This window comes from Populus alba, chromosome 9 (assembly GCF_005239225.2).
Source record: "Populus alba chromosome 9, ASM523922v2, whole genome shotgun sequence".
Taxonomy (NCBI): domain Eukaryota; kingdom Viridiplantae; phylum Streptophyta; class Magnoliopsida; order Malpighiales; family Salicaceae; genus Populus; species Populus alba.
Window position 1 is genome coordinate 1,922,430 of NC_133292.1, and position 15,260 is coordinate 1,937,689.

The window sequence follows — 15,260 nt, forward strand, 5'->3', positions numbered from 1 at the left end:
AAATAAAAAAAAATCAGAAAACCTAATTTCCAACCACCTCAATGTTAAAGAATGAAATAAGAAAAATTTAATTAGAGATAACGACAAAAAAATAACTTGAGTCAACTTGAGTTAACCTGTTAAACTCGCGATTTAAGTCATAAGATCATAATAAATTCATACTTTCAACAAATCTAAAATATTAAATGTTGTAATAAAAAAAATTACTTGGCATAATTCTAAAAAAAAATTATATTAAATAATAAAATTTTTAAAAAAATTATTAAAAAATAAAATAAAATAAAAACACCAATAATTTAGCCAATCTTTATTTTGTTAATATCCAATTTAACCCATAACTTAAACCCAAGGCCCAGATTGGACAAATAACCACAATAGTCATCAAATTGACTTGAGTCCATTAAGTTATTTTTAATAAAATAACTTTGTTTTTTATAATTTATTATTTTTTTAAAAACCTAGAACATTATTTTGAATAAGAGGTTTTTTTGTAAAAAAAATTGTTGTTCATATTTCACAAGAGCTACAAATCACTCAAAATCAACTTCCAAGTGGTTCAACATTTGATCCATTAGATCAAGATCAACTCTGCAAGCGGTTCACTCACGAGAGCTATAAATCACTCAAGTCATCGGTTAATCCATTAGATCAACTCCCCAAGCGGTTTCAATAACTAAAAAACCCTCAATGACCTATCAAGCTAAATTGAGTTTAATAATTATAACTTTAATAACTATATCTTATTCATTATCTATAAAGAATGTCATGAGATAGAAACCGTAAAGATAAAATAAACATATCTTCTATTTTAAAAAGATAAAAATTCACTTAAAAATTATTTCAAAAACAAATTTATATGATGTCTACCTTAATCCCTCAAACTAAACATAATTTTATTCTATTTGTATATTCCTCCTGTAAATACTAACTAAACACAACCTAAAAGTTAATTTGAATGCATATCCATTAAATTCAAATGAAATTGTCATCCTAGACTAAGACACTGTTTGACTTTATGTTTCAACCTTTGTTTTATCAAATTTCAAATTTTTTATTTTTGCTAAAACTAAGTGCGATTTGTATCTTTTAGATTGTTTTAATGTGCTGATGTCAAAAATAATTTTTAAAAAATAAAAAAAAATCATTGGCATATATTTTGACACGAAAAGCTATTTGAAAAGCAACTGCTACCACACTCGCAGACTACAACTTAATGACCAATCCCCCCACAGCACAAACATCTAAGCAAATGCTAAATATCCAGCAGTGCGAACTCCTTTCCCAACTAGCAGTGCAATGCAAAATATACTGTGAAGCTATCCTGCAATGGAAGAATCACTCATTTACAGCCTTCTAGTAACTATCTGCCGTAAGATGATTGGGCTGCAACTGTGAAAGAATGGGAACAAAGAATGAACCCCACACAAAATATATAAGAATGCGAGGCATAATGCTTCATGGATCAAACAAGAAAAGTTTCCGGTCATGGCTCCCGGTTAGAGGAGATGCAACCAGCTCCCATTACCACAAGCACACAAATTTCAAAATGCCCTCTTAGATTTACATCCCATCAAATTTGTTGAGAAGCAATGCCTAGGCAATCATATTACCAACTGATAACAAGGCAAAGGCTATGAAATGAGCATGATTCCACAAGCAACTCAAGACCAAAGACAACTTCTAGGATTATCATCTCCATTCCCATGGCTTAACCTTGCCCTGTCATGTCCAATTTTCTGTCTGCCAACGCATCCTTCGCTTGTAATTTCTCAGGAACAAAATCTAGATGCACAAAATAAGTTATACCAGGCAGCATAGCATAGTCAATATAGGTAAAGTTTATGCTTGCCATTAAAATTGAGAAAGAATGGACAGAACATGAGTACAAAGTACCTGAAAGGAAGTCAAATCTCCTCCTTTTACTAACAACTGTTGCTGAAACAAAAAAGAAAACAGCATGTCTATTAAACTCGGGAACATTATTTAGCAAGGCATTGTATAGTGATTGTACGGTCTCCTGCTTGCCAATTATGTGAGCCATCAGATAGTTTCCAGAGGCTGATATAGTTTAAAACAAGAAATTAATTTGATTTGGCAGTGAGCATAAAACATAAAAACAACCAGCTTGTCATGGCTGCAAAAAGCTAAATACAAGAGAGAAATAAAATAAATGGGACATCATGTGCAATAAATTTAGCTAGATTAGGTTTTTTTTTTAATCCAAAAGAGAGAAAGAATACAAAAGGAGAATCCATGAAATATCAAGTGGGATAAAGGGTGCTAGATTCTACAGTTGAAAATGTTGACATAGAAAAATAAAAATAAATACTGAGAAAGCCCAAATTCACAACTAGAAAAGAGCTCAATTTCTAGCTCTCAAATGAAAATTTATCAAAATTAGTGTAAAGCAATGATCACACAGAGCAATGTTACAGTTACAGTAACTGCAAACTTAGTAGAAAATAGAAGTTAACATGGAGAGAAAGAAAGAAGGAGAGATTACATAGGTGCTTGTAAGCAAGAGACTTCTTACGATCCTGAACTGAATAATCATATGCTTCGTCACTAAATTGCTCCAGAAACTTCTCCTGCTCAAAACAAACCATAGCATACACAATAAGACACATGCTTATGCAATAATAAAGCCTTAATTACGACAGTTGGGGCATAATTCTCAAATAAATAAAACCCCTTAAGCTCCTTAACCCTAACATTTGCGTTGATAGAAGAAAACAAAATGAAAGAGAAAGTACCGTGGCTTTGTTTACTAAGAAAACGACATCCTGATTCAATAGCGACTCAGAATCTTCGCTCTTAATAATCCTCTTTATCCTGGCCATCGGAAACCTACACGCCGTCCCATCTTCTTCTCCTGCTCCGTCGAAGTCATCATCTTTTCCTTTTCTTTTAGCATTATTAGCACTCTTGATTTTAGAGCTCTTCATGCTTCGATTCTTGATTCCGCTCTTCGTTTCATCATCCTCTCCCTCGATTCCTGTTACTTCCTGTGAATCGCTGATGCTGCTGGAGGAGGATGAGAGTAATAAAACAACAGGTTCTCTAGGTGAACTATTGCCTGTCTTGCTCCTGCCTTTCTTCTTCTCTTGCTTTGATTTTGTGACGACGACTTCTTTGCTGCTACTCTTTTTCTTCTTCATTTCTCTTTTGGATTTCGCCACTCTCTTCATTTCTCTCCAACAGTGGGTACTGGCGATCCATGGCGAGTGGCGACTTCCAAGGATTACTAGTGGTTTTGGGCCTTCAGTTGCGATTGGGCTGGACTTGTCTTCACACCCATAAAGGAATCGTAACCGTTAAATGATTTACATTTTTTCTTTTAATTTACTATTTCCCAATTATACATGCACACTGGCATATTGATACGGTATTCACAACGGGTTAGTAATATTTTTTAAAAAATATAAAAGAATATTTAAAATATAAAAAAGTTTCTCAAGCTCCTGATGAATTATCTCAAAATGATGGATAGACTTGTGTAGTTGATTGGGTTATACTTCTCTTCTTACAGCATGCATGTGTTTATAATAGCGACAGAACTTCGAATCTCCGAGCTCATCACCGGTGAGAAATATAGCTCAAACTTCTTGCAAGCCCAGCTCTTTGATCCATCTGCGGATCATCTCTCTGAATTGTAGGTTGTTTGAGCTTCGAGTGCAGGTATATATACTTAAGCTCATTGAGTAACATATTTGATTGACAGGTCATCGTGTTCTTGTTCTGTGATCACTAGGTCAATATTTTTAACATTTTTTCCACGACAGAGACCGTGATTGATTTGCATGAACATCGAGATTGATGCACTGTCCTCTTCCCCCCTGCAAGTAAGTGATGAAATTACTTCAAATTGCTGCGTGGAATGCATATTCTCCCCTTGCGAGGAGATTCTGATCTACTTTTCATGAAACATCACCTGTACAACAATGTCAGGCCCTGCAACAAGTTTCTGTCGGGACAAGTCTTTTTAGTCTCGTCACATGCTAGTTTGCTTTGGCACAATATGGGTGCTTGATGGATAGTTTTGGGATTTGAACTGAGCATGGTCCTGTCTTTAGTTTCAATGCAAGGAAAGGTAAGAAAAAAACAGGAATCCGTGTCTGGCTTGATGAAAACAGGACCTGCTTGTCCTTGGGGACAAGGATCAATTCACGTGAGATTGACAAGATATATAATTCAAGAATTTGAGCTTGTGCAATGAACATAATGTGAGCCTAAATAAATTAAATTTAACATATGAATCTTGATTTGTCATGAGCTAGTGTGAGCTAAACCTTGCTTAGTGAACATGCTTTGTAAATCAAGAGATGTTAGGATTAATCAAAATAGTGAGTAAGAATGTTTATTTTAACAAAACAAAAATCTTATAACTAAATTATATGTCCGAAGAACATTCAAGTTTAAATTATAAGCTTGTAAATACATAATACATGTTTAACATGTACCAAGCTTGGAATTGATATCAGAAGAAAATCCTAGCATATATATTAATAAACCAAAGAATAAATTTAATTGTTGAAGCATTTTAAAATTAATCAAATTTTGTTATTGAGATTTTATTACTCACTTGGTGTAAAAGGATTTTCTTCAATAAGTCTCCCAGTACTACAATAACATTACTTTATTTAGATGCACTCCTAAATAATATCCAATGAATCAAGAAAATAAAACTTAATTATCCATCTACAAGAACTTTGATCACATACCTTAAAATCAATATTAAACCTCAACATTTTTTTTATTTAAATCGAGTGATTTTTAAGCTTAAAAATCTGTTTAGGTATCATTGAAAGTGTTCTAAAAAAACCTAATTAGATTTTTTTTTTTTTAATGAATGAGACAAATCAATAAGCTGGAAGAAATAATTCTCTTCTAATAAGTTGATTAGAAAACATCTTTTATAATAAGTTTTTTTTTTAATAAAGTCTTGGTCTTAAAAGTTAATTCGATACAGACATAACGAGTTCAGGTGCTTTGTTAATTTAAAACTTACTTAAAAGTATAGTTGATATTGTTTTTCACTTGAAAATATATAAAAATAAAATTTTTTATTTATTAAAATTTATTTTTAATATTAATATATCAAAACAATCTAAAAATATAAATAAAAAATTCAAAGCTAAAAAAAATTCAAAATTTTTAAATTCATGGTTAGACAACAAGTTCAAACAAAACCTTAATCTTTCTTGTCGGGATCTGTCATCTAGGCAGTCTTATAGTCTCTGCAGTAAACTCCCTTTTTCTGTCGTTTACCTTTACCTTTACCTTTACATTTGGTTGCCGCCGCCGCCGCCGCCGCCGCCACCACCACCACCAGCGGCAGTTCCTGAGACAGAACTGCATTGGTCAAACAACAGGCCACATGTATGGACCACTGGTTTGAGAGAAAAGGAAACCTATGCTCTTCGTACACGACTCAAGTTGAGGTTGAGGATGGCCTCTGTCGCGGAATTGTTTTCGTCTATAATCAATCCAATGATTACTTGACAAACTCCTTTGCATCCAATTTAATTTATTCGATGGCTTGTTATCTTTTCTCACCATTGTATTTGCCAAGGATTCCCTTAAGAAATATTGGAAAGCGAAGGATATGGTTTTAAATTTTTTTAAAAAATAAAAATTTACAAGTACAGTTTTGGAATAAAATTATATAATGAATTTTGTCTTTTATCTTTATCTTTATCCTCCTGTTCTAAAAAAAAGTATAAAATCTACACTTATTTTAAAAACTGATAAAAATAGATATTTCTAACTCAACAAAACTAAATATAATTGTTTTTATCTCGTACATTTCTTTGTCGTACAAGCCAAGCTAAAAAAAAGAATATAAATTGTTTCGTGGACAAAGAAATTATTTCAGAGTATAAAATAGATTGTTTTTTTAAAAAAAAATATTATTTGAAAATATATTAAAATAATATTTTTGTTTTATTTTTTATATCAGTATATCAAAATAATTCAAAAAAAACTAAAAAATATTAATTTAAAGATAAAAAATCAAAAACAAATTAAAAACATGGATGGATAGTAAAAACAACATGCCTAAATTATCATTTAATAACAAATTACTCCATGGTATGTGATATTATTGTTCACATCAAGAACAATAGTGTCACCATAAAAACATAACATAAATATGTTGTAAGACATTCTATTAAAAAAAATAATTAAACAAATTATATTCTAGTCAATTGGATGTAATTTTAACTAAATTGCATTATTCCAATTGTAATTGGTCAAATTCATAGTAAATTCAATCAAATTCCTAAAATTTAACACAAAAACATACTTGACCAAAATTAAATATAATTCATAATATTAAATCTAATTGATACTTTCATATTCAAATGCATTAAACAAATCCACATTCATTGCCAATTCAAACAATTTAAAGAAAATACTAAATTCAACAATTTATCAACAATTTAATACAACTTGTAATTCATCATAATTGTACTTCATTCATTCTCTATTGCATGAAATCATCAAGCATAGTTGATAACATTATTAGTTGATTCCAACAATCTACAAAAAATTTCTAATTCGGCAACTTAAATTCAAGGCAACACATAATTAATTGAAATAATTAATTCATAATTAATTTAACTTATTTTTATATTCAAGTATATCAAATCAATCATAATTGATAGTATTCATAATGAATTTATCATTAATAAAACGAACCTTAATTCAACTTATACCCTAAACAATGATTTCATTTCAACTAAATCAAATACAAGTTCATAGCAATGTAGTATGTTTACCTTACTTGTAGGATTAGAAAGAGGGTTTGAGGTGACGGGGGTAGAGGTGGTGGAAAATTTGGAGACAAAAACATTATATGATGCTTGAAGACTAAGATGAGTTTAATTTTTAAGTGTTATAAGAGAAAAAAAAAAAACCAAGTGATTAATCTGGTTTTTAGAGAGATAAGGGCTAAGAACATCAGTTTTGAGAGAGAGAGAGTTGCTGTGTTTGTTGTGTTTTTTGATCTAGAGAGAGTTTAAATTTCATAACATATTGTGCTTATGAAGCATAACACTTATCTTGTCGTGCTTAAAAATAACAACATCTAATAAATATCGTGCTTCAAAAGCAAGACAAGGTAAAAATATACTATTTTATCATAACTTTTTCTGATGATGTTATTTGCGCTAATTTAAAAAAAATAAAAAAGCTTACATCTTAATTCAAAATTTGCAAAATAAAAATGAATTATATCATTCAAATTAAGGGTTTTTCTTATAGAAAATACATATTTTGCATCCCTAAGAAAGCCATGAACTATATTTTTCACTCCACAACTTTCCTTAGCGGCACCCCCTCCCAAAACTCTAGTGTGCACGTATTCGTGAACATGAAGATGGTCGTGCTCCTTTTTGTTACCCAGACGGATTCTCCTGCTTATCTGTCGAATTCATCAATTAGCTTGTAAGATCACGCAATAAAAAACCCTAAAGCTACAACAATCGAGTAAGATTTCCCATCAAAGGTAGCTTCGAGCTTGCATTCAGGAATATCCCATTATAATTGAGAAATGCTTTAAAATTGAAGACAACTTGTTGCCAGGATTGTTGGCCCTCCTTCTGTTTGAGACATGTGGCCTATGAACACCATCCATGTGTCCAAAACTTGCTAAGTTCTTCCAAGATTGAACCTTTACAATGCCATTGGTCCACTTCATTACTATAGATGAGAAAATGAATTCAATTTTCTTAGTTTGATTTACATTTTTTTTTCTTCTAAATGAATACATGGGGGGCATAATTGTTTTTTTTTAAAAAAAAAAAAACAAAACATGAAAGAATATCTCTTATAGGACACATTAACCCTAGATTTTTACAAAACAAGAGGTAAAGGTGTATGATAATAATTATTACTAATTTAATGGTAGTGTAGTTTTTGGTTGTCATGGAGTAAACCACATAAAATTTATGTCTATTTAGGAGTGTAATTATAGTTGTTTTTTAAAGTGTTTTTCGTGTTGAAATGCATTAAAATGATATATATTTTTTAAAAATATCATTTCTAAGATCAGTGAATCAAAACAATCCAAAACATATATAAAAATTAATTTTTAACAAAAAAATTTTAATTTTTTAAAACATGAGTACAATTGTGTTTCTAAACGCTCAAATAGAAGATATATTAATGTAACATGGTTGGATTGATAAAAGAGATACTAAAATAATTTTTTTAAAAAAAAAAAAACATATTTCTCATGTTTTTTTAGAAGAATATGAGTTCACTTTATTTATATTTTTAGCATAGCAAAATCTTTTTGTTTCTGTTTCCACTTCCATTTCCATTTCTACAAGTAAAGGCAATTATGTCCACATGTTTGCATCGAAAGAAATACCACAATAAATTTAATTTATGTTCTAGAAACATCTTTCTTGTGATGTTTTCTAAGCACATGGATTCACTTTATTTCTATCTTTAAAATGGAGAAAAAATAGTTGTTTCTATTTAATGAATCAATTAATTAATTATATTGATTTTATGGCTTGAGACTAGATTAGCATATGCTATATATCAAATGATATTTTTTTAAGTATGATTATTTTTAAAAACATCTTTTTTATTAGAAAACACATCATGATAATATTTTTTATTTTTAATATTAATGCATCAAAACAATTTTAAAATATAAAAAAAATAATTTTAAATAAAAGAATAAATTATCAGAAAATTTTATTTTATCCGCACTCCCACAAAGAATCTTTGTGTCTCCGCCGACAGGACTTTGCAGCGCTTCGTGTCAACGTATGCTGTTAGGCACTCTGAACTAATAATAAGAAACCATTATCTATTTATCTATTTTTCTTTTCTTTCTTTACCAGAAAAAAACCTAATCCCTTGCCTACGCGTGGAATTTTCAAAGGGATAAGCAGAGATGTGACTTTCTCGGCCTTCATATCATTTGTGCACCGTACGATTTTAAAACTTTGGACCCAAAACATCACGTGAAGAGTTTGTCTTGCTGGACATCGCATGAGCTGTCTGTCGTGTAAGTTTCAAACAGGTAGGTGTCAAAGCATTTATGATGAACAACATCAAAATAATTACTTTTGTCTATTTATTTATCTTTTACAATAATAAACAAAATACTTGGATAAATTAATCATATAATTGATTTACTCGGGATATCCAATAACCTATTCAATTGTTTTTTGTTTTTATTTTTTATATTAAAATTAGATGAGTTATATATAATTCTTTTTTTTATTGATTCAATCTAAAGTAAGATGTAGATGTAGATTTTTCATATTTTCATGATTTTGATTAAAATGTTATTATAGTATTTTAGTGAATTTGGCTTCCTATTTTCTTTTTCTTTTATTAAATTCCATATTCATTGTATTTTTGGTCTATTGTTTAAATGAATTAGCTTTCAAATCAAATTTTAATGTGTATCTTAAAATTAATAATGTGAAAACGTTTTTAAGAAATTAATTGAAAAACTATCTATAGCTTTGGAGGTGAAGCTTACAAAATATAAAGATAATTTCCTCAAGTTTTCTTAACTAAATGGAATCGCTTTAATAAAAACAATATTTTTACTTATTAATCAAAATCAAAACTAAAAAAAAATACCAAACACTAAAATAAGTTCAAAAACATTATTAAACATATAAAACAAGTTAGATATGTGCTTCATGGACATCACCTACTAGGTTAATGAAGGATTATACTTTTCCAAAAATTATAATAGTTACTACCCTTCTTCCTTCAAAAATCCAATCTTTTGCTCAATCTTTAACTTATTCATTTAGCTCTTAGATTTCAAGCAATAAACTTGATTGTTAATGAACTCCAAGCATAAGCTTTCTCCCCTTCTATTCCCTTCTTGTTTTATCTTGATTTTTTATAGTGTATTTATAGGGTTTCAAGCTAGGATTTTGATTAAGGTTTAATCATAGTCAATCAATGCTTGACCCTCTGATCCAAATATAAGGGTTTTGGGTATATTTTTACAATTATAAGCTATGTACCTTGCTAGTTTTATAATGGTGGTTTTACAACAAACTTTATTTTAAAGATTTTGGTGGTTTTGCTAAACTTGGAAACCAATGAGTTTTTTCTAACCTTTTGATCTTGAGAGAAACATGATCGGCTCTTAATTGAACACACAAAACAAATCGGTGGTTTTGCAAAATAGGTGTTATAATCAAGGCTGATTGAATTGATCACTTTCGAGGCTTTGCTGGAGCAACTCTGACATCATCATCATTGAAGATCACTTGAAGTTGGTAGAGAGGGTGCACACCTTTTATTTGAATCCAACCTTGATAGATTTGGAGGGTTTGTATCTTCACATTCATTTGTTTGAATGTGTCAACTCGATTGACTAGATTCCGTCAATGTAGTGATGGCTAATCAGGGACAAGATATTGTTAAGTTTATTGAAGAAAATAGAATGTAAATGTTTAAGGGGAGTAACTGATCATTTTGAAAAGGGTGTTTCTCAGTCAAATGGTAAAAATTACAACATTTGAGGTGGTTAGAGATGCTATTCATTTGTTTGAAGATGCCTCATCGATTAGCCAAAATCGTCAAAGAATAAGATCAATAGTAGTTGAACGACGCGTCGTCTCTACCCTAAAAATTAGGGTTTTTAATTTGGAATTTTATAAATTTCACTTTAGTCCATGTTCTTTTTTTTTTTTAATTGCACTTGTTATTGCCTCCCAACTTTTAATTTCATGCAATTTTCCCTTGTCAAACTCAATTGCTTGCCCTAAAGTTCAATGTTTTTTCCAATTCGGTCTTTAGTTCCTGATTTATGGAAATTAACCCTTAATTAACCATTAAATTTTTAATTGTCTTTAATTTAGCCCCTGATTTTGTTGATTTAGGTCCCTGAAGTCATGTCCCTTTTACGGTTGGGTCCTTAGAGCATCTCCAATGGAGAAGCTAAATGGAAAGCTAAAAATTAAAAACTAATATTTTAGCTTTTCTTTCATTGTTTTGCATACTTCAAGGGAAAAGCTAAACAAAATACTAAAATGTCTTTTCTCTCCCACAAATGTTTTTTCTACATATCTCTCCAAAGAGCCAAAACCAACAAAGTGGGCCCACTAAAAAAATAAACCAATTAAATATAGCCATGTAGAAAAAAAAATAACATCAAACTTATTAAAAAATAATAAAACGCTTGTTTCTTCCACTTGAATATAAATGGCTCTTCAAATGGCTTTTTTCCATTGGAATAGATATGATAAAAAAAAAAAAAAAAAAAAAAAGCTATATTTATACTATTCAAAATGCTATTTTATCAATTTAGCTTTTCAAAATAGCATTTTGCATTGGAGATGCTTTTAGTTTTGAATTTCTTCAATCAAGTTCCTAATTACTTATCAAATTTTTATATTTATGCAATTAAGCTCTTGATTTGATAAAATTAGCTTTTCAAAATTGTAATCAACCTTAAGACTTCAATTCCTTCCAATTAAAGCCCAAATTGAATTCAAAAACCAATTTTACTTGCAAATAAACCTTTAATAAATTCAACTAAACCCTGAATCCCAATCAAGTTATTTAACATCTAATTTTGAATTTTTCTTCCCAAATCAGATTTTTCTTGTTAATAAGGCCTTCTTCAGTCAAAAATTAAACTGTCAATTTTTTAACTTTAGGTATTTTGATCCTTCTCAACCAGTATTTGGTAATTTTCTAGACATTCTTCATATTCCTCCCATCGATGTATATTTTTTTTTCCAACTTTTTTTTAAAAAAATTTATATTTTGTATTTTTTTTTGTATATTTATATGGGGTTCAAAAATGGATAACAACACCCATATAGATGTTTTTGGGGCCTTTTAGAGGTTTTTTAAGCCCATTAAATTTAGATTTATCATTACGCTCCTAAGTCTTTCTGATATTGATACGCAAAGACTTGTAAAAATGTTTGATGCAATGAGTTTTGTTGAGTTTTATTCATATGAGAAGATGGGTGAAAACATACTAGAGAGCCCATGTGTAAAGGCATACACCATGGTTGAAAAAATAATTTTGAAGTATATAGAGGGAAACCATGAAAGACTTAGAAAATTTCTAAGTTGCTAAGGAAAACTTATTGAGGGTAAGCCTATACATAGAAAAATTTTAAAAGGCTTAGAGGAACTTTTGGAGGGTGGAGCTCATACTTATAAAATTTCTTATATGCAGCTAGGGAGCACACTCGTGTTGACGCTTATACTTAGAAAAGTTTCTAAGAGGTAGAAGGCAAACCCACGAAAAAGGAGCTCATACTTCAAAAAGTTTCTAAGTGGATAGGGTAACGTACTGATGTTGACTCTTATACTTAAAAACATTTCTAATAGGCGAAGGGGTTAAATATATGAAGGCTGGTGTTAATAAACCAAGAAGATCATGTTCATCACTTAGAGAGTGGTCACATTGGAGTGTGGAAAGTATGTGACCTCCCTAGGATGGCATTAGGCATGAGAGCTCTTGATTGTAGAAATATCTCACCGAAAAGTGGGAGATTTATAGCCTCTATAATGATAGCATGGGGGCTTAAAATCACCCCACTGAAGAGTGTGGGAGTTTTATGATTTCCCTAGCATTGTCATGAGGTATGAGAGCCCTTCCACTAGAGAGTAATTATTTTCTGAGAGTGGGTGGTTTGTGCCTTTCTTGACGATATAATGGGTTATGTGAGCCGTCTACTGAAAAGAGGCTGTACCTAAAAGTCGGAGATCCAAAATCATCCCTGAAGATAATATAAAGCCTAGAAGCTCCATTGGAAAGTCATGTCAGTTTGAGACTGCAATGAAGATGGTAGGAGATCCAAGATTAATCATTAATAAATTGGTGAGAGATATTTTGGCATCACCCACAGAATATTTTAGTCTGAGACTACACTAGAGGATTTGAGATCAACCCTTAGCAAATTGGTGAGAGACCCTTAAGCATCACCTAAAAAATATTTCAAACTAACACTACATTAGAGAATGGGGGATCCGAGATTAGCATCTGGTAAATTAATGATAGGCTTTTTGGCAATACTTGGAGAATATGTCAATTTGAGACTGAACTAGAGAATGAAGGATCCAAAATCAACCCCTGGTAAATTAGTGAGAGGCTATTAGGCATCAGCTAAAGAATAATGTTATTGCAATAGAGAGACCTCATACCTATCCCTTGGAGATTGTGAGGATCTTTCCCTAGGGAGACTAAGTCAACCTTTATTAGAAAGTATCTAGAAGCCCCTAATGGAGATCTATATATAGAAATGTATGTTAAAGATACATTGTTTTTATTTCAAAAGTAAACTTGCATTCTTATTAATGATTATACATCATAAGGTGATTTGAGTGATAAGTATAAGGAAGGTTCATAGGAGAAACATGTATTTGAGGTAGAGTCAAGGTGTTTAATTTGACTTCCTTAATAACTTTAAATGGGTGATCCTTTTCTTTTTTTTATTCAAGAGAGTTATAAATCCTTAGGATACACCAAATACTCATAGGTTAATCCCTCATGGTTCTTTCTTGATCTTTCATTTCTATTAAGAGAATTATTTTACTTGGAAGGTCCATGATGTTGGTTATTCTTATAAAAACAATGAGACCCATATCATAATAAACTAACATTTTCCACCCGTAAATGATTTTTCATGGCTTACTTCACCTTGAATAAACTTATGTCTAGTAAGGCATAATTTTTTTCTCTAGAGAACATGCTTTTTTACTCCTCTTATTAAGGCTTATAAGGATAATGGCTTAAATAATTCTTCCACCTTAAGTATTTCCTCACTGAACATCTTCAAATATACTCGTGACTCGCCCTCGTGTTATATAACATCAAATAGCTATGTGGAGCTTTTGTTGGCGTGTATGTTGGTGTTGAAGCATGCCACTAGCATGGTACAGAGGTCCCTAAACCCTTTAATAGAACTTGGCTTTAACTTATTGTACTATACACGCACAGACCCCTAGAAGGTTATAGGAAGGACTTTGCACAATAAGTCATTGTCTTGGATGACCAACTCTAAACTATCGTGCATGTTTTTTACATACTCCCTCAGGTCGGTTAGGTCATCATAATTATCCATGCTTATTTTTATAGAAATGTAGTCCTTAGAGAATCGAGTGTTCAATACTCATTAGGATAATGGAGAACCACTCTACTAATACGAGTTATAGTCATTCTCCTAGGAATGCTTATCTATAAAGTGTCTCTTAGTCCTTTGTATGTTAGGCTCTTGGAATCCTAAAGAGTTTGGCATGGAACAATGGTTACAATAACTGGTTTTCATCTCATATTAGCTAAAAAGAGTGCATTCGGAATACTAGCTCTATATATAGGTATCGCAATGGCATGAGCAATCCCTTGAGGGACTCTTATGAATGTCATTTTGTCTAGTCTCCTCTAGATAATGTTACCATCTATGAGCACCTAGCATGCACGGTGGTTGTGGCGCTAAGGAGTTGTGTGTTGCTGAAGTTGTCAAGATGTGCTAAGGTAACAATGTCTAATTTTACGCCTAGGTTGCCAATACGATCTGAGTAAAAAGTCATATCTGAATGGTGAGTTCTTAAAGGTCTAGTTGGGTAGAAGTGTCTGCAGTAATAGGTAGATTTGTCTGGCATTCTGGCTTAAGTGTGTCTTGATTGTGTACCATGGAAATGTCAAAAACAAGTTTTAGAGGAACAATGGATGGCTTTTTTAAATGAGTTCCCATGGACGGTGCCAAATGATGAGGTCTTAAAATATCCAAGTAGCTTAAGAGCCTGTTTGGCCCGTGTTTCCAAAAAATTCAATTTTTTTTTTGCTAAAAATTAATTTTTTTTGTATATTTTGGATTTTTGATGTGCTGATTTCAAAAATAATTTTTAAAAAATAAAAAAAAATCATTTTGATGCATTTCAACATGAAAAACATTTTGAAAAACAACTGCAATCACACTCCCCAACAGGCCCGGCTTATGTGGTAGATAATCGATTCATCTTTTATTTCAAGCAATCTAATTCATTCTCCTTAACCAAGATGTTTGGTGGCTTGATATGAAAAACTCAAGTGATTGGTAGCTGATGATGCCTAGTAAACCAAGGTGGCTGGTATCTGTTACTTGTAAAATGTCCTTTATTATAGATTTAGAAATTCTCAAATGCTTAAGTAAGTAATTGTTTTTTAAGATAGAAAAGGTATAATGATATTTTAAAAAAATTAACTCTAAAAATTATATACTAAAAATATTAAAAATATTTTTTACCCTTCATATGTGCATCAAAGA

General features: G+C 31.0%; 1 protein-coding gene across 2 annotated transcripts; it reads right to left on the reverse strand.

Annotated features, from left to right (window-relative positions):
* Window positions 1-1,431: 1,431 nt before the first annotated feature.
* LOC118034737 (DNA polymerase II subunit B3-1) lies at window positions 1,432-3,226 on the reverse strand. Of its 2 annotated transcripts, none has more exons than XM_035040097.2 (4): window positions 2,754-3,226; window positions 2,504-2,588; window positions 1,894-1,929; window positions 1,432-1,782 (listed from the first exon to the last, which is right to left on the reverse strand). In XM_035040097.2, the coding sequence occupies exons 1-4, from the start codon at window positions 3,186-3,188 to the stop codon at window positions 1,709-1,711; spliced, it is 630 nt and encodes a 209-aa protein (XP_034895988.1). In that variant the 5' UTR covers window positions 3,189-3,226; the 3' UTR covers window positions 1,432-1,708. The 2 variants fall into 2 exon arrangements, with proteins under 2 accessions (XP_034895988.1, XP_034895987.1); XM_035040096.2 differs by having other exon boundaries at window positions 1,894-1,935; window positions 2,754-3,224.
* Between the last annotated feature and the right edge of the window lie 12,034 nt (window positions 3,227-15,260).